This window comes from Hemiscyllium ocellatum, chromosome 18 (genome assembly GCF_020745735.1).
Source record: "Hemiscyllium ocellatum isolate sHemOce1 chromosome 18, sHemOce1.pat.X.cur, whole genome shotgun sequence".
In the NCBI taxonomy this organism is placed as follows: Eukaryota; Metazoa; Chordata; class Chondrichthyes; order Orectolobiformes; family Hemiscylliidae; genus Hemiscyllium; species Hemiscyllium ocellatum.
In genome coordinates this window covers 23,589,464-23,610,261 of record NC_083418.1, presented here as the reverse complement: position 1 = coordinate 23,610,261, position 20,798 = coordinate 23,589,464, and the positions used below count along the sequence as shown (strand labels likewise).

The 20,798-nt window shown below is 42.8% G+C and overlaps 1 protein-coding gene across 4 annotated transcripts in view; it reads right to left on the bottom strand.

Moving 5' to 3' along the window:
* b4galnt4a (beta-1,4-N-acetyl-galactosaminyl transferase 4a) overlaps window positions 1–20,798 on the bottom strand; it is a 691,590-nt gene that overhangs the window by 183,483 nt on the left and 487,309 nt on the right. For all 4 annotated transcript variants that reach the window (XM_060838421.1, XM_060838422.1, XM_060838423.1 and 1 more), the window contains one exon: window positions 14,693–14,771. In XM_060838421.1, coding sequence (XP_060694404.1) covers window positions 14,693–14,771 — 79 coding nt within the window. The remainder of the gene's footprint in view (window positions 1–14,692; window positions 14,772–20,798) is intronic.

The window sequence follows — 20,798 nt, the reverse complement described above, 5'->3', positions numbered from 1 at the left end:
ACAAGGTTTTGGGAAGTCAATATGATAAACCTCGGAAGTAATAACACAGATCATAATTCAATGTCTAATGGATGACTAACCTCTCATGATAGCTATTGATTGCCATTGATAAGTTTCCTATTGCTAAGTATAAAGCTTCCTGCTATTCTCTCTGTAAGCATGAACTTTTGACAGAGACTCAGAGCTGCGATCAACTCTCTCTTTTCCAAGTTCAGCAACTCTGCCTGCCATTTCCTTGTTAATAAAGACAGATTGTTTTGTTGGACCAGGTTTTATTGAACTTTTGTTGAATTTGTTTAGCTCTCAGGGTCCTATAGTTATTTTTAATCCCTCCACCCCACTCTGACATTTCAAACTCAGTCTTGAATATGTCCCAATGACACGCCTCCACTGTAGAAGAGAATTCTAGACTAATGGTTCTCTGAAAGAACAAATTACTCCTCATCTTCATTTTAACAGACCCTATTTTAACCTGAGTGCCCTAGTTCTGAATTCCATTAGGAGGGGAAACATAATGTCAGCAATTACTCTAACAAACCCCATCAGAACTTTGTTTTCAATAAGGTCACATCTCATAATTCTAAACTCCCAGGGTAGGTGCTCAAATTTTCATCAAAGATACCCCTTTATCCCAGTAATCAGCAAAGTAAATCTGCTTTGAACTGCTTTCAAGACAAGTAAATCCCCAGCTAGGTAACGAGACAAAACAGTACAGAATACCAATGCCACATTTGTGGCAAGACACCTTTACTTGTACAGTCCACCCATCTTGTAGTAGAAACCAATATTCCTTGTGCCTTCTTAATTATTTACTGTGCCTTCATGTGAGCGTTTTGTGATTCATGTTCAACATACCCATATCTTTCTGCATTGCTACATTCTTGATATTAGAATTTAAATTGGATATGTATATTTTATACCTATTTGTTTTTTATGGTCCTCTAAACTACTCAAACCAATGACATTTTTGCTTTATTTTTTCTTATCTTCCTCCCCAGCTCCATCCCCAAATTGATACCTTTTGAAGATTACATTCCCTACAGTGTGGAAATAGGCCATTTGGCCTAACAAGTCCACACTGACCCATTTCCCTCTGACTAATGCACCTAACACTATAGGTAATTTTAGCATGGCCAATTCACCTGACACGCACATCTTTGGATTGTGGAAGGAAACTGGAGCACCCAGAAGAAACCCGCACAGACACGGGGAGAATGTGCAAACTCCACATCGATAGTTGCCCGTGGTGGGAATCAAAATGAGGTCCCTGGTGCTTGAGGCAGCAGTGCTAACCACTGAGCCATTGTGCCAAAGATACGAGAGGCTATGCAATCTTGTAGCTTTATTCTCTTAGTAAGTACTTGGGATCTCAACATTTGTCTACATTTAAAAAACTAACTGGTCCCTAGGCAAGCCATAAACATAAAGCCAGCGGCCTGGTCTGATATCATAATTAGGCTTCTGTAACTGCCATTATTTAAGTCCCTAGGTTTAGACTTACAATTCTCATCTGTGAAATACTACCTTGTTGTGAACTAAAACAGAAAGATAGAAATTGCGAGGGAAACTAAGCAGTTCTGGTGGCATCAGTGGAGAGACATCAGAGTCAAACTTTTGGGTTCAGTGACCCTTCTTCAGAACTGTAGCTAGACAAAGATCAGTTTATATATACTACTGAAGATGGGGTGGGCTAAGTAGAGGGTGCTAATGTAAAGGAGTAATTGTTGAATGGAACTAGAGCCCAGATGGAGAGAAAAAGTTAAGCAGACAAAGGGATTGTAAGCCAAGGAGAAAGAAGAGCTGATAGTGGACACAGTGAGTAGGGGAGAATTAATTCAGAATCTCACAGTCAATGGTCCTCTGGGTAAAAGTGATTATAACATGGAAATAAAACAAAGAACTGTGGATGCTGGAAATCTGAAGCAGTAACAGAAGTTGCTGGAGAAACTCAGCAGGCTTGACTGCATCTGAGTAGCATATGGTTGGCTGTGCTGAAAGCAAACCATACCATCATTGGGCCTGGTTTGTGAGGATGGGGAAAGGACTTGGAAGAAGCAGTCCAGGCCCAAAAATTATTGACCTTAATATTGAGTCCTGAAGGCTGCACGGTGCAAACAAGATTTAGTTCTTCCAGCCTGCATTGAACCTCGGTGCTGCAGGCCCGATATAGAAATGCTGGCATAGGAACACAGTGGTGCACTGACGGACAGGCAATTGGAAGCCAGGTCATTTTTATGGACAGAATGTAAATATTCTACAAAGCTGTCGCCCAGCCTCCCAAAGTAAAGAGCACATGGTGAGTGGCGAATCCAGAGGGCTAGATTGAGTTAAGAGCAGGTAAACAGCCTCCTCATCTGGAATGTGTGACAGGAGCCTTGGTGCCTGCTTTCTCTCCACAGATGCAGTCAGGCCTGCTGAGTTTCTCCAGCAACTTCTGTTACTGCTTCAGATTTCCAGCATCCACAGTTCTTTGTTTTATTTTCATGTTATAATCACTTTTACCTAGGGGGCCATTGACTGTGAGATTCTAAATTAATTCTTTACTGTTACACATTACTAACTGTTCCCTGGTTGGTTCAAGATGCGTTGTTCTGAGGAACTGTTCCAAATACACCTAAGAAAATTCTGCTTGAGGTTCTTTACTAATATTGCATAATCTATGAAGATGTAAATCACCATCAATCATTGCCATGCCTTTCATACAAATCCCAATTACTTCTTGATAGAAACAGCATCATGCAATGTAACTATCTATTGTTAGGGAATTTATAACCTACTTTCACAATTGACTTCTTTCATTTACAATTCCTTATCCATACCAAACTGATTCTATAACTTGGTTTTTTGTACCAAGATCAGATATCACTTATGGATTGATCTTATTTTTTTGTTCATAAAGTTAACCCAACACTCTTTCCTTCTTCCCTGTTGATCTAAAACATCAGATATCCATGAACAGTCAGGTCTCAGCCTTTTCTGAGACTTAGAATCCCTACAGTGTAGAAACGGGCCCTTCGGCCTAACAAGTGTGGACAAGTGTGTGGTGATACACTTTGGATGGAGTAATCGGAATGCAAAGTACTGGGCTAATGGTAAGATTCTTGGGAGTGCAGATGAGCAGAGAGATCTCGGTGTCCACGTACATAGATCCCTGAAAGTTGCCACCCAGATTGACAGGGTTGTTAAGAAGGCATACAGTGTTTTGGCCTTTATTAATAGAGGGATTGAGTTCCGGAACCAGGAGGTTATGCTGCAGCTGTACAAAGTTCTGGTATGGCCACACTTGGAGTATTGTGTACAGTTCTGGTCACCGCATTATAAGAAGGATGTGGAAGCTTTGGAATGGGTGCAGAGGAGAGTTACTAGGACATTGCCTGGTATGGAAGGAATGTCTTATGAGGAAAGGTTGAGGGCCTTGAGGCTGTCCTCGTTAGAGAGAAGAAGGTTGAGAGGTGACTTAATAGAGACATACAAGATAATCAGAGGGTTAGATAGGATGGACAGGGAGAGCCTTTTTCCAAGTATGGGGATGGCAAACACGAGGGGACACAACTTTAAAGTGAAGGGAGATAGGTATAAGACAGATGTCAGAGGTAGTTTCTTTACTCAGAGAGTAGGAAGGGTATGGAATGCTTTGCCTGCAACGGTAGTAGATTCGCCAAGTTTAAGTGCATTTAAGTTGTCATTGGACAGGCAAATGGACGTACATGAAATAGTGTAGGTGGGATGGGCTTCAGATTAGTATGACAGGGCGGTGCAACATCGAGGGCTGAAGGGCCTGTACTGCAGGGTAATATTCTATGTTCTATGTTCTAAGTCCACTGACCCTCCGAAGAGTAACCCACCCAGATCCATTCCCTTATTTCTCTACATTTCCTTTGACTAATGCCCCGAACACTATGGGCAATTTAGCATGGCCAACCCATTTAAGCTGCACATCTTTGGACTGTGGGAGGAAACCCACACAGACACAGGGAGAATATACAAACTTTACACAGCCAGTGGCCCGAGGCTGGAATCAAATCTGGGTCCCTGGTGCTGTGAGGCAGTAGTGCTGACCACTGAGCCACCATGTTGCCTGTCTCTGTGCCTGTGCCTGTCATGAATCACGTTGATGTCCTCAGTGCTGCCAGTGTGGCACTGTGTAGTTCTCAGAATTGACATTCCACTCTAACCTTCTTCTGGTTGACCCAGTATCTTGTTTCCATATTACTTTCTTTAAGTCAGCAAAAGTAAACTCTTCCTTCCACACCAGCCTTAAATTAGCAGAGCACTTTTCTTTGCTGCTACACAGTAATGTAGACAACAGATTGATAGTTACCATGTTGTCAAAAATATCCACAATGGAGTTGAAATGGGTGGTTAATCAGGCTATGATGAGCTGTGCGCTTGGTGAAAAGTCTGTATTTTTTTCATGTATGATGTCCCCTTTAAGGCTAAAGTGAAACAGGGGAGTATTCTGAAACAGGGTTAATTAGTTCCCTGATTATGACATTGCTAGTTTCCAACAAATGCACATTTTGTGAGAGTGAAAGATCATAAGAGTTAGAAACAGGAATAGGTCAACTGGCCCATTGAGCCTGAACTTGATCAAAATTTAAGCTACCAAAAGGTAATTAGCAAGGTAATTGCAAGATTGTCTGATCCCAGCTTGTCTGGTGACTGGCAGTTCAGAATTACATGTGAAAGGAAGTTCGTAACAAGATCATAAGATATATGAGTAAATGTGGGCCATTTCACTCATTGAGCCTGTTCTTTCATTCAGTAACATCATGGCTGATGCGGCTGTGGCCTTAACTCCTCTCCTGCACCTTCCCCATAACTTTTAACTTCTGTATCAATCAAAAATCTATCTAACCCAGTGCCTAGAGCTATTTGTGGAAGAGAGCTCAAAAGACTTAAACCGTTTGAGAGAAGATATTGCTCATCTAAATATTAAATGGAAGATTCTCTATTTTGATCTGTACTCCCCAGTTCTAGACTCCTCAAGATAGGAAGAATCCTTGAAGTTTCAACTCCGAGAAGCTTCCTTCCATGTTTCAAACAGATCACGTCTCACTTTTCCAACCCAATTAATCTTGCCTTATAAGTAAACCTCTTCAACCCAGGGTTAGGCCTCCTCTGAAATGCTTCCAAAGCAATTATATCATTCCTTATATAATGAGAACAAAACTGTACGCAATACTCAAAAATAAGTTGCAAAATTGCTCTGAACAGTTTCACAAAGCCTTCCTTACATTTATACTTCACCCTCCGCACAATTAAGGTCAACATTCTGCTTGCCTTCCTAACCACTGTAGAGTAACGAGACATCAGCAAAATGTATGAAATTAATTTAGTTTACTAATAATGTTAGTGCTCCATGTTGACATAGTTAGGACTGAAAGGCAACAAGTGTTTTACCAAAATATTAATAGAATATTTGTGTCAATTAAGCTGTAAATAAAGCTTTTTTTTAATGGAAAGCACTCAGGACTTAAAAGACCGCACTAGGAGTACTACCAATCCTATCACAGTTAAATCCTCTACACACAATAAAATGGCTGCTTGCTAACTTCCATGATTCAATAACTTCTATGAAGCAAGCAATGCTCGCCATGAATGGATCAGATAGGAGAAAGTGAGGACTGCAGATGCTAGAGATCAGAGTCGAACAGTATGGTGTTGGAAAAGCCCAGCCGGTCAGGCAGCATCCGAGGAGCAGGAGAGTCGACATTTCAGGTATAAGCCCTTCATCAGGAATAGATGTCTGTTTGATGACAAAGTTAAAAATCACACAAAATTAGGTTATAGTCCGACAGATTTAATTGGAAGCACTAGCTTTTGCAGTGCTGCTCCTTCATCAGGTAGTTGTGGTTGAAGAAGCAGAGCTCCGAAAGCTAGTACTTCCAATTAAACCTGTTGTACTATAGCCTGGTGTTGTGTGATTTTTAACTTTGTACACCCCAGTCCAACACCAGCATCTCCAAATCATTTTTGATGACAATATGACATGTCTCAGAATTGATCTCAGAATAGATCTTGGTACTGAAACAACTCTGGGTACTGTTGTTATGATCCCAGCTGATATTATTACCGGATAAATCAGATCCCAGACTGAAATCTGGTTTGATTGGCCATTTTTATTTCAGATTTACCAAGAGGATATCTCACTGAAACAAAGGCACACAGTACTATAGGTTAAATTCTGACGATAAAACTAAAAAAAATGAAATGAAGATAAAATAGAATAATCCAAACTATTTTCATATAACACAAACTTACAGATTTAGAAATGCAATAAGAAACAAGACAATTAATTCCAAAAAAAAGTACCTACAGAGATATGCACCTTCTCTGTCGCCTCTATGGGGCTTCAAAGGTGACTTCAACTTTTAGTCTCAAGAATCTGATAGCCTCTTCCTGGAGCCTTCCTACCTGGAGATTAAACTTTCTTAATTTCAGCGCTTTAGCCAATCACTTCTGGTTTGGAACTATTACTGTGCTCCTTATATTGAAGTAATGTATTGTTTAACAATTTTGAACAATCTTCTCCCTTTCTCATGACCAACTGCTTTGTACAATTTTTTTTCAGCCAAGAACCCTACAGAATTGCCTAAGCCAAAACAAAAACAGAAAGATTTCTCTCAAAGTTATGGATGTTCCCCCGAAACTAAACAAAAACTCCAAAATCTTTCACCTGAAAGCTTAATGTGCTTCACTGTACACTTTGTTTGCATGTAAACTCTCCCAATGTAAACAAAACTCCATTAGTTACTGGAGGCTGTTTTAAAATAAGTCACCTTGGCTGCAGAAATACTTCGAAGTTAATAGGCCCCTTCACTGAAAATAGGCCCCAATACACAGAAAATTCCATACGCTACTCATTCAAAACTTAAAAGTTCATCTGATAAATACACCACACTTCATACAACACTGTGCATATTATGAAGTTGGAAAGGACAGAGAGCTGAAGACAAGAAAACAGGGCTGTGGATTAGACAAGAACCACTTTGCTCTTCCAGTTTGTCCAGAGCCCATCAGGTCATTTAAAGGAATCAAAGAAATGGGACTCTGGGGTGAGTGGTATATGGCTCTTAGATGAACGCCTTTTTGGTGTGAACTGTGCCCGTGGACTTTGGATGGAATACGGTTACTGGTGAATGCAACTCAAGAGCTTAAACGATTGACTGAAAGTGAGAGATTCTACGTAGAGCAGGACAAGCGGAAAAATTGAGATTGCATTTCGTGCCATGTTTGTATGAGAAGGGATGCAATTGCTTGTGATAACATGAGGTGAACCTTTGATGTATCGCATGCTCAAAGTGAAAATACACATTCTTATTTGAAATAACTTTTGGCAGCTATTGAATGTTTGAATTATATTTTTTTTGTGTGGTTCATTTCAGTATAAGTTTTAAAATAAGAAAACTTGTCCATTGAATTTTATTTCATTGGTATCATGGGGATTGCTTTCTTATAAAGTTGTCAGTTTCTGTGAGGATCACATCATGAACTAATATCATTTCAAAACAAGTTATTAATACATTAGATTCTCCTGAAAAATGCTTCTCCATACATTTTATTTCAGTTCATTTGCCGCCGTTTTCGTTTAGTGTGCTGGTCTCATGTGCTTTGTTTGTATTCTCTTAGCAATATAGGAAGAATTCATGACTATACATCAATGCACTGTGTTATATCAATTGACATAGTTGCATAACACTACATGTTTTGAGAATAAAGTAGTTTGTCATTGGTGGGGGAAAGGAAACAAGTGATCAAAGTTATCTTTGATATTATATGTTTCCTTTGGACCTTTGAAACCAATATCCTTTATAAAATGCTAGTGCAGCCTCACTTGGAATATTGTGTACAGTTCTAGTCGCCCCATTACAGGAAGGATGTGGAAGCATTGGAAAAGGTGCAGAGGAGATTTACCAGGATGTTGCCTGGTCTGGAGGGAAGGTCTTATGAGGAAAGGCTGAGAGACTTGGATCTGTTCTCATTGGAAAGAAGAAGGCTAAGGCGGGATTTGATAGAGACATACAAGATGATCAGAGGCTTAGATAGGGTAGACAGTGAAAGGCTTTTTCCTAGGATGATGACATCAGCCTGTACGAGAGGGCATAACTACAAATTGAGGGGTGATAGATCTAAGACAGATGACAGAGGCAGGTTCTTCATGCAGAGAGTGGTAAGGGCTTGGAATGTCCGACCTGCTAATGTAGTCAACTCAGCCACATTAGGGAGATTGAAACAATCCTTAGATAAGCACATGGATGATTTTGGGATAGTGTAGGGGGACGAGCTGAGAACAGTTCACAGGTCAGCGCAGCATCGAGGGCCGAAGGGCCTGTTCTGCACTATATTATTCTATGTTCTATAACCTACTGATTCCTCAGTTGAATATGCTTCCACTCCCTTCATTTCTCATAAGAACTCTATTCAAATTTTCAAGTTGCTCCACCTCTACCTGTTCTAGAAATCCAATTTTCTAAACATGCAATGTTTTCCTTTGTCCTCAAACAAGAAACCTCCTCCACTATATATGGCAGGATCCTCAACTATATACATTCTATTTCCCATTCTCTGCTCTTAATCTTTCTTGCTTCTTCCAAGAATTACACTAGGGTTCCCCTTATCCTCACCTTTCACCCACCACATTCCATATTCAACAGATTACACTCTGCTATATCTGCCATCTCTAAAGTAATGCCACCGGCCCTTTGTTTTCCCTCTCCTCACTTTGGAGGTGTTAGCTTCTTCACAGTACTCTTGCAGAATCCTAAAGGACCACAACATCTCTCCCTTTGCATTGACATTTTCCCATAAATGTCCACCTCTCCCTTTGCAACACTCAAGGCTACTGCTTCAGATTCAACACTTATTGCAAACACAAGGCTTTATAAGTTGACGATGTTTTGGACTCATGGTATAGTGGAGGAATGAAGCACATCATGTGTTCTGCTTCCAACAACAAGCCCCTGTGGTTTGGTTACCGTGGGACAAATGGACTGAGGTGCGAGGCAATGAAAATTCATGCATCAGATCCTATATTGGAAAGAAATGGAATAGCAGCTGTTCTAATTGTAGCCATTCGGGTTATGAACAGAGAGAGAGATGGGAGGCTCTTACAGAGACAAAGACTGCAGTTGTTTGCCATAATGAGAAGGCCTGCAATCCTTTGCCAGCTATGAGGCTGAATGTGGGAGACAGGATGGTCCCTGATTGAAGAGATATCCTACGGCATTATAAAGACGAAGTTAGGAGAAGAAGGACCTTATTGCTGGGGGGTGATCAGTTTGAAAATCTTCCAAAAACAGAATGCGTTTTAGTGATCTCTTAACATTTTGACTTGTTAGACATGAACTATTTGGAAACTGGAGTGACTATGGATTATTTCCTATGATGACTTTAATCATAGGGAAGCATGCTGTAAAGCAAGTGTCAGTAGAATGGGTGCATTGGTCATATTAAAAAGGGTCACTTTTCTGTAATTTAAGTTGATAGCTGACTTTTGGGTGATGCTTAGTTGTTTTAGTCTATTTGCTATAGAATAATTCTTTACTTTGCAAATCACGTGCAGTTCTTTCAAGCTGATCATTGGGAATTCAAGTCTCTTTTTACAGGCCATTGGTTCCCACATGGACTGTAACTTACTGATCTGTGGGTACTACTTCCAATTTAATAAACCTGTGCTCCTCACTGAATGGTTTCTTCCATAATGGGGAGATAACACAGATTGTGGGACTGATGTGCGGACCACCTGCGTTTACACTGCAAGCTTCCAATCACTTGTCATTTTAATTCTCCGTCTCAGTCCAACATTGATGGCTCTATTATCAGTTTCCCAGTGTGTTCCAATGAATTTCAATATAAGTTTGAGGAACTGTCTCTTATCTTTCAGTTCAGACACCTTACTGCCTGACAGACTCAGAGCTGAGATTGACAATTCAGATCATAACATCTGCCTCCATTTGTGCAGGTGGCAACTGTTGGCATGGCCTCTGCTATTTCCCATTCATATTCCCTTTCAGTCATCTTTGTTACTTTATTTGTCCCATTACAATCACATTTTGTCTCACACCATCACCTCTTTCATCATTTAATCTCTCCTGCTTGCTACGCTGTTGTAGACCCTCCTTCTTTGTCCCGTATACCCAGCCATATTTTATCACTGTTTCTTTCCACTTATGGCAAATGATCACTGGTTAGCACTGCTGCCTCACAATGCCAGGGACTTGGGTTTGATTCCAGCCTCAGGCGACTATCTGTATGGAGTATGCACACTCTCTCTCCCCGCTCCCCCCCCCCCCCCCTCCCCCACCGTTTCTGCGTGGGTTTCCTCTGGGTGCTCCGTTTTCCTCCCACAGTCCAAAGATGTGCAGGTTAGGTGGATTGGCCATAGTGTTCAGGGATGTCATAGAGTCATAGAATCACAGAGATATACAGAATGGAAACACACCCTTTGGTCCAACCCGTCCATGCCGACCAGGTATCCCAGCCCAAGGGCAACTTTTTCACGCAGAGGGTGGTACGTGTATGGAATGATCTGCCAGAGGAAGTGGTGGAGGCAAGTACAATAGCAACATTTAAAAGGCATCTGGATGGGTATATTACTAGAGTCATAGAGATGTACAGCATGGAAACAGACTATCTGCATGGAGGTTGCACATTCTCCCCGTATCTGCCTGGGTTTCCTCTGGGTGCTCCGGTTTCCTCTCACAGTCCAAAGATGTTTGGTGAATTGGCCATTGTGTTCAGGGATGTCATAGAGTAATAGAATCAGAGAGACGTACAGCATGGAAACAGACCCTTCAGTCCAACCCGTCCATGCCGACCAGATATCCCAACCCTATCTAGTCCCACCTGCCAGCATCTGGCCCATATCCCTCCAAACCCTTCCTATTCATATACCCATCCAAATGCCTTTTAAATGTTGCAATTGTACCAGCCTCCACCACTTCCTCTGGCAACTCATTCCATACACATACCACCCTCTGTGTGAAAAAGTTGCCCCTTAGGTCTCTTATGTCTTTCCCTTCTCACCCTAAACCAATGCCCCCTAGTTCTGGACTCCAATACCCCAGGGAAAATACCTTGTCTATTTATTCTATCTATACCTCTCATCATTTTGTAAACCTCTATAAGGTCACCTCTCAGCCTCTGACACTCCAGGGAAAACAGCCCCAGCCTGTTCAGCTTCTCCCTACAGCTCAAATCCTCCAACCCTGGCAACATCCTTGTAAATTTTTTCTGAACCCTTTCAAGTTTCACAACATCTTTCCGATAGGAAGGAGACCAGAATTGCATGCAATATTTCAACAGAGGCTCAACCAATGTTCTGTACAGCCGTAACGTGACCTCCCAACTCCTGTACTCAATACTCTGACCAATAAAGGAAAGCATACCAAACGCCTTCTTCACGATCCTATCTACCTGCGACTCCACTTTCAAGGAGCTATGAACCTGCACTCCAAGGTATCTTTGTTCAGCAACATCTCCCTAAGACCTTACCATTAAGTGTATAAGCCTTGCAAAGATTTGCTTTTCCAAAATGCAGCACCTCACATTTATTTGAATTAAACTCCATCTGCCACTTCTCAGCCCATTGGCCAATCTGGTCCAGATCCTGTTGTAATCTGAGGTAATCTTCTTCACTGTCCACCACATCTCCAATTTTGGTGTCATCTGCAAACTTACTAACTATACATCATATGCTCACATCCAAATCATTTATATAAATGATGAAAGGTAGGGGACCCAGCACTGATCCTTGAGGCACTCCACTGGTCACAGACCTCCAGTCTGAAAAACAACCCTCTACCACCACTCTCTGTCATCTACCTTTGAGCCAGTACCTTGTCAAATACCTTACTGAAGTCCATACAGATCACATCTACTGCTCTGCCCTCATCAATCCTCTTCGTTACTTCTTCAAAAAACTCAATCAAGTTTGTGAGACATGATTTCCTTCTCTAGTAGGTACATCCATATACGGAATCAGAAAGTTTTCTTGTACACACTTAACAAATTCCTCTCCATCTAAACCTTTGACACTATGGCAGTCCCAGTCTATGTTTGGAAAGTTAAAATCCCCTACCATAACCACCCTACTATTCTTACAGATAGCTGAGATCTTCTTACAAGTTTGTTTCTCAAGTTCCCTCTGACTATTAGGGGGTCTACTATACAATCCCAATGAGTTGATCATCTCTTTCTTATTTCTCAGCTCCTCTCAAATAATTTCCCTGGACGTATTTCCAGGAATATTTTACATCAGCACAGCTGTAATGTTATCCTTTATCAAAAACGCCACTCCCCCTCCTCTCTTGCCTCCCTTTCTATCCTTCCTTTAGCATTTGTATCCTGGAACATTAAGCTGCCAGTCCTGCCCATTCCTGAGCCATGTTTCTGTAATTGCTATGATATCCCAGTCCCATGTTACTAACCATGCCCTGAGTTCATCTGCCTTCCCTGTTAGGCCCCTTGCATTGAAATAAATGCAGTTTAATTTATTAGTCCTACCTTGTCCCTGCCTGCCCTGACTGTTTGACTCCCTTCTGTTCTCAACTGTACCAGTCTCAAATTGATCTCTTTCCTCAGTATCTCCCTGGGTCCACCACCCCCCCCCCCAAACCTTACCAGTTTCAATCCTCCTGAGTAGCTCTTGCAAATCTCCCTGCCAGTATATTAGTCTCCTTCCATTTTAGGTGCAATCCGTCCTTCTTGTACAGGTCACTTCTAACCCAAAAGAGATTCCAATGATCCAAAAATGTGAACCCTTCTCCCATACACCAGCTCCTCAGCCATGCATTCATCTGCTATGTCCTCCTATTCCTGCCCTCACTAGCTTGTAGCACCAGGAGTAATCCAGACATTACTACTCTTGAGGACCTCCTTTTTAAATTCCTGCCTAACTCTCTAATCTCCCTTTAGGATCTCAACCTTTTCCCTTCCTAAGTCATTGTTTCCAATGTGGATAATGACCTCTTGCTGACCCCTTTCCCCCATGAGATCATTCTGCACCCTCTCTGAGACATCCTTGATCTTGATACCAGGGAAGCAACACCCTATTCTGATTTTCCGCTGCTGGCCACAGAAATGTCTGTCTGTACCTCGGACTAGAGAATCCCCTCACACAATTGATCTCTTGGAACCCAACGTACCCCTCGTTGCATTAGAGCCATGTGTAGGTTAAGTGCATTGGTCAGGGGAAATGTAAAGTAATAGGGTAGGGGAATGGGTTTGGATGGCGAATTCTTCAGAGGGTTGGTGGGACTTGTTGGGCCAAATGGCCTGTTTCCACACTGTAAGGATTCTATGATCAAGTTGAAATGCTGACTCTGACTCTGCGCAGAAGCCTGCTGAACATTTACTATTTTTTATTTCACGTTTCCAGCAACAGCAGTTATTTGTTTTTTCTCTTTTAATGATGTTGCAAATCAGTATTGCCCTTTGACCCACCTCAAGAAAGTGTGGATTTCTCTGAACATCTTCAGTTTGGCCATCTGTAGATGTGTTGTGATATGTATGTGAGGGCTGGCCACATTAAACCAGCTTCCAAGGATGAAGGTCCAGATTATTTTGTACTCTTCCAATCACAGAAGATGCTGTCACTTGTTCCAACTAGCAAATTAGATTAGATTACTTACAGTGTGGAAACAGGCCCTTCGGCCCAACAAGTCCACACTGACCTGTCGAAGCGCAACCCACCCATACCCCTACATTTACCCCTTACCTAACACTACGGGCAATTTAGCATGGCAAATTCACCTGACCCGCATATCTTTGGACTGTGGGAGGAAACCGGAGCACCCGGAGGAAACCCACGCAGACACAGGGATGGGACCCTTTATGGATATAACATGTGTTGTGGTAAATAGGACTTTGCCAAAAGAAGGCTCTCAGAAGCAAAGAAACCTGCATTTACTTCTTGACTCTTGAAAGTGACCCCAGTTGGCATAAGATCATAAGACCATAAGACATGGGGGTGGGAGTAGGGCCATCCGGCCCATCGAATCCACTCCGCCATTCAATCATGGCTGATGGGCATTTCAACTCCACTTACAGCATTCTCCCCGTAGCCCTTAATTTCTTGTGAATTAAGGGAATTACGGTAATGAAGTGTGGCCTGTGATGAAGTTACAATGATGTTAAGGTTGGTAGTGGCAATGGTTGACATCCTGGATGAGACATACCCAAATGCTCTAGCTTTATTCCCAGCCAGTCATGTCTTCTAACCTTGAAAGAAATCTGCAAATTCCAAACTTGGAACCAGTTCTGTGCTCAGCAATGGCTCTAACAACCTGTATTCTAACACTTGGTGATATGAACTGTTACCATGGCAATGCACTGAGCCATCTCACTTACTGATCTTCCTATCAATAATTGACTGGCAGTTCGCACATGTAAAGTAGTTAATGTATGAAGTGTGACACTAAAACCGCACAGAAAGATGAGACCATGTTAAAACAGGCATAAATTACTGACAAGCCTTGTCGCTCTCAGTTCTGTTTTAACTCATTCTAAAGGCCCTGCTCATTAGAACGAGTCACTCATTTCCAACATTGTCTTAAAAATCAATCTTAGCAATCCAACAATGAACTGACAATATTAATCTAAACAGATGCAATGAATTAATTTGGCTCATCACTAATTACCCTGCTGATGAGCTCCTCCTCAAGAGAGTTAGCAAGTTATTGCCACTTACCCCAACTTCAACATGGTCTGACCCCTTATCATCCTGCTTATGGAGTACCTCAAAGTAGTACCTTCTTGCAGAAATAACACTGTGGAGAAAGGAGAAGCATTGATGAGACAACATTTTAGAAGTATAAGCTGGATTTTCACTACTGAAGAGTAGCTAGCTCAGGTCACAGAAACTTCCTGATTGGGCTGTTCCAGCCCGGTTTAGAGACCTGACGAACTTTTCACTTGGGGGAAACTGGGCTGGGAAACCATCAGGCCTGCCAGAAGCAGAATATAAGCAACCACAGAGGTGGGCAAGTGCAGAGGCAGGGCTGTTTAGGAGGACTGCGTCAGTGTTCTCTCAGGTTCTTTAGACATCACCTCTCACAACGCCATATCTCCCACCCATCTCTAAGGCTGCTCCATACCCACACCCCACCCACGTGTTCCATCAGAATCCCTGGCCCCCTCATTTCGCTACACCACCTCCATATCCATGCATCCAGAATCTATTCTGGGCACAGCCATGTAGAAACAAAAGAAAACTTCTAATTTATGCACCTTTTACTCATGTGTGCCTGATAGTGAAAATCTCCCATTCATTAGACACATTCAAAGCTTTTCAGTTTCAGGTGGTTAACCTCTTATAAAAACAAATCCTTCTGAACCCCATACTGAGATAAGTGTAGCTTGTGAAACTTATTGAAGCATTCACAATGACATAATAACAGCCCTTTGGAAATGTCAATAAAGAATGTATCAAAACTGCATGAACAGATGGGAGTTTTTTTTTCCCTGACTGATACAACATGGCCAGTCATCATCCTCTGGCTCCTCCATTACCACCCAAACCCTGCTCCCCCGTCTTTATGTGCTGCTCCCCCTCCCCACAACCCCAATCCTGACGAAGGGTTACACCTGAAACGTTGACTTCTCCACCTCCTGATGCTGCCTGGCTTGCTGTGCTCTTCCAGCCTCCTGAGCACAGTGGTTAGCACTGCTGCCTCACAGCACCAGGGACCTGGGTTCAATTCCCGCCTCAGGCGACTGACTGTGTGGAGTTTGCACATTCTCCCCGTGTCTGCGTGAGTTTCCTCCGGGTGCTCCGGTTTCCTCCCACAGTCCAAAGATGTGCGGGTCAGGTGAATTGGCCATGCTAAATTGCCCATAGTGTTAGGTAAGGGGTATATGTAGGGGTATGGGTGGGTTGCGCTTCGGCAGGTCGGTGTGGACTTGTTGGGCCGAAGGGCCTGTTTCCACACTGTAAGTAATCTAATCTACAGCAACCCAGCAAAGGGTGTTTTTGTTTAAAACTCCGCTTGACAGTGTGAGCCCGTGTTAGTGGCCTGGATATTCTGAACAGTGACACTGTCATGCAGACTGCAACTCTGCCCTTCTTTAAACGAGAGGAGTGCACTCTGTATTTCCGACAGAAGATTCCACTCAGCGTTCCATAACTCCATTCTGATCATCCTTTGACAGAGCAGGACTGTCAGGGAAAGGCAAACCACACCCTGTTTTCACAACAACTCAGTTGTCGTATTTTGTAAACTTCCTGACTGCCACTTTGATAGCTGCTAGGAAAAGGGGAGTACATAAGTTAAAGTGTGACGTTAGGGTGCTAGAAGTGTGGGGTGCAGATGGGTAGGGGCTAGGGTACCAGGAAGTAGGATCCTAGCCAAGGTAGTGGTAGGGTAACAGAGGTAGCATGTCAGCTGGGTACGGGGCAGGGTGCTTGCTGAGAAGGGTGCCAGCTGGATAGTGAGGAAGAGGGCCAAAGGGGAAGGATACCACTTTGGTAGGATGTAGGGCACCAGGAGATAGGGTGTCAGCTGGTTAGGATGTCAAGTGGGAAGGGTTTAGTGAGCACCATGGGGAGCATGCTAGGATGTAAAGGTGGCCAGGGTGCTAAGTGTAGAATAGACTAGGTGCATGGAATAAATCAAGCAGTGGATGTTGTGTCCAGAAAGGCCAACTCTGGGGATGGGGAAAAGGTGATCAGGTGCAGAGCTGGGGCAGTGAAATTGTTGGGCATGTTTAGTGGCAGGGAAGTGGGGCAAGAGTGTCTAAGGGCAGGAGAAGGGGGTTGCGTACAGATCGGGGGTGGTCTAGTGCAGATTAGAGTAAGGCAAAGTGTGTCCATTGGTGGGGGAAGGAGGGTTAGGTAGGCAGTTAGTCAGGTGCTGAAAGGTGTCAGGTCATGGTCTGGGGTTGGGGGGGGGGGTGGGCAGCTGTAAATGGTCTGGGGGAGATGCATTTGGGCTGCGTATCGTCTAAGTACTGGGCAAGTTGAATAGTTACTGAGGAGTTTGTCTATGTATTCAATAGCTTAACTTTTACTGCAGCAGAAGCCTCCAAATTCTCCACTCAAAATGTAGACTTCCAGAAAGTTCCAGGCGTAGGAAAATTGCCCAGTTGAATTTTCACCTTGCTGGGCAATTTCTTCCGACCATGCTCTGATGGGAATTCCACAGGAATAACAAGTGTCAGGCCAACAGAAAACAAGGGCCATTAATATTTGAAGTGTGCAGGATATAACGTTAAAAATCACACAACACCAGGTTATAGTCTGACAGCTTTAATTGGAAGCACACTAGCTTTCGGAGTGTCGCTGCTTCATCAGGTGATTGTGTTGATGAAGGAGCAGCGCTTCGAAAGCTAGTGTGCTTCCAATTAAACCTGTTGGACTATAACCTGGTGTTGTGTGATTTTTAACTTTGTACTCCCCAGTCCAACACCGGCAGCTCCAAATCATGCAGGATATTAAATAGCTTCAGTCCAAGAAACTTAAACTATAAAGTGCTAACAACAACCCCATCTGTTGGTGACTTTTATACTGCGTGCCAAGGCCCTGGCAAAAGCTGAATGGTTTCAATGTCTCTGCAGGATTCGAGATTCCTCTCCTGTGAATCAGTCATCCTCCACCATCCTCCCATGCCAGCAAAACTAGACCTGTTCCAAAAAGACACACAACTTCCAGATCTGGGTTTGCTCAACCCCGTTTTAAAGGTTTGTAGAGTCAGGGAGACTCTGTGAAACTCCTGCCTTGCACCTCTGAGTTGCCTTTGAACACTGTGGTGCTGTTTCTTCAGGATGGTCTGATCCCAACTCTGATGGCTGCCCACTCATTACGTAGCAATGACTAGATTGTCTCTTCCTTCAACCTCGTGTGTTACTGCTGGGGTCTGTCACTGCTACTTTTACTGGCAACATGCCAAAAACAAAAAAAACCAAGAATAGCCCATTGAGGAAACTGGGAAGCAAGATTCTACTGAGTAGCCAGGCGTGGTTTCATGATCAAAACCATCGTCCACATGCTCACGGATCACTCTGTTTGAAAATGGATCTCTTCCACATTCCTTGCATGGCTCAGTGATCAATACATACCCCATGAAGGAAAAACAGGAGGAATTCTTACCCCGGGTCAGTTGTGCAGACACTGGGTGAGCTCAGCTATGTTATTAGCTGTATTTTCCTTCATGGCGGAGCAACCAGTTACAGGAAAAGCATTGCCACTTGGGTGAGGTACCAAATGAATGCCAGTAAGAGGTGTTATCATGATGGAGAGAAAACAACAAATCTACAGAACAAAGCATGGGACCGGTGAGGAGGAGAGGATTCATGAGCACAAGTAATTCCCAGAGCTTTTGAGTCAGATGTCACACAAGTTAACATCCCACACACAATAGCACAATATGTGTCTCGACCGCAATTCTGAAAACTTGAACTGCGAGCTTTGGTTTTACGCTGGAAAAATAACTTGAAATTTGAAAACCAATGGGACTGCTATGTGAATATAACCATAACCTTTAAGAACATGACATTTGAGACAAAATCGATTACAATTTGGATAACTGCAACAGCTGGCTGCACTGAAGTTTCTGCTGAGCTCTGATAATATTGGATTGTAGCTGTCAGCCAATCCATACTGCAATGTAGGCCTACCAGCGTCACGCGTTTAAACAGAAGGCCACTTTTGGAGCGGCAGCTTCTCGAAGACTAATCAACATCAAAGCAAGTTACTGATTGAAGTCTGAAGCCTACAGTCAATAAATCTGTTTCCCTAAGACGTCTAGCTGGCAGTGGGACAGGGCTGATTGCATCCGTGTTCTCTCTTTCATTCAGCTCTCTGCCAGTGCCTGCATCAACTTCAAGTTAAAAATTGCTTATTATGCGCATCAGTGCAAGTGAACTTGAATTAATAGCAGTGAGAGCCATTTGACTGGGAACATCTTAAAGTCCCTGGATGCTGTTCTTTAACTCTGGATTTAATTGCGTTTGATGGCGAGAGAAATTAAAGTGTAATAAACAGGTGTAGTTTAATCACTGCACAATGCCTCTTAAACCAGCCTTCCCATTAGAAAGAGACAAGACGTAAACGAACCAAGCTATAAAAACTATGCCCTGTGTCTTTTGGTGGAATTGTAACGCTGTGAAATAGCGTTCTATCTACCTTCTTCTGAAGCACAGACCAGGCTCATCGAAGAACGTAGGATACAAAATAACTTCAGTTCAGAAATTTAAATGGACCTTGTCTGCCCAAAAAGAGTGCTTTCATAAATAAAAGAAAGCTTGAAACTTGTGCTGGGAGACAATGACAGTTGTATAAAGTTTTTAAAACAAAAACACTGCTCTCAAATTGGGCTTTCCATAGTTCACTGGAGAAAAAGAAGGAGATTCGTTCTGTAGATGGGTTGTGAAATAATTGACCTGAACCTGAAAACTACCTGTTAAATTATGAGGACAGTTCGTGTAAAATTTGCTACTAATTGTTTAACTTTAGAAGGGCAATCTGATTGGTGATTTTAAAATATTAAATGGATTTGATAACATAGATACATGTCATATTCTTGTGCTCCTTAACACTCTTATACTGGATTAATAGTAGCATAGGTTCAATTTACTTGGAAATCATCATCATTTGGAGTTACAAAGTAATTTATGTGCATACCTTCTGTCTAGCCTGCTGCTTCCTGGAGTGTTCATGGATGCTGGTCAAGAGGTGTCATCCTAGTTCCTTGGTGACACAGTAACTCATTGGTTAGCCTGTGAATTTTGCATACTCTCCCTGTGTCTGCGTGGGTTTCCTCCCACAGTCCAAAGATGTGCATGTTAGGTGGAGTGGCTAGGTTAAAAGTTGCTGTGTAGTGCCTAGGGATGTGCAGGTTAGTTGGGCTTGCCATGGTAAAAACATCACGTGGGGTTGCTGGGTCTGAGTGAAATGCTCCTCGGAGAGTCGGTGCAGAATCAATGGGCTGAATGGCCTTTTTCTGCACTGTAGACATTCTATGATTATTAACATACTCCGCTCTTAATAGAGAACACATTTCCTCTGGTGGAGGAATCGAGAATGAGGGAACACGACATCCAAAATTACAGCTAGGCCATTGAGCAGGGAAATCACGTTCCCACGCAAGGAGTAGCAGTAATCTGGAAACCTCTCCCAAAAATGCCTGCTGAGACAACTAAAGTTCACGAGACTGAGATTGATGTATTTTTGGTAGATAAGGCGAACGTGAGGACTGCAGATGCTGAGATCAGAGTCAAGGTCAGAGTGCTGCTGGAAAAGCACAGCAGGTCAGGCAGCATCCGAGGAGCAGGAAAATCGACGTTTTGGGCTGGAGCCCTTCATCAGGAAGGTCTAATGAAGGGCTCCTGCCCAAAATGTTGACTTTCCTGCTCCTTGGATGCTGCCTGACCTGCTGTGCTTTTCCAGCACCACTCTAATCTTGATTTTTGGTAGATGTTGATATTCACTTTTTCTCCAAAAACGTACATCTGGTATTGTCCATGATAGTTGGCACAGATGTAAAACTCTCTCCTCAAAATGTGCCAAAGGTATCGAGCTGCACTCTTTATTACCAATCCCGATATATTTTATTAGGTGGAGGAAAGTGAAACTATTTTTTCAGCAATTTCTAAACTCAAGGATATAGAAAGTTAAAAGCTTCCCTGCACATTGAGACCCCCAAGCCTGAAGAATGCCGTACATCACAGTCTCACATAACCCTCCACATAAGAGTGTAAGAAACAGGAACATCTGGCCCCTGAAGCCCGCTCCACCATTAAAGAAGATCATGGCTAATCTTTCACTTGGACTCAGTTCCACTTACCCACCTGCTCACCAG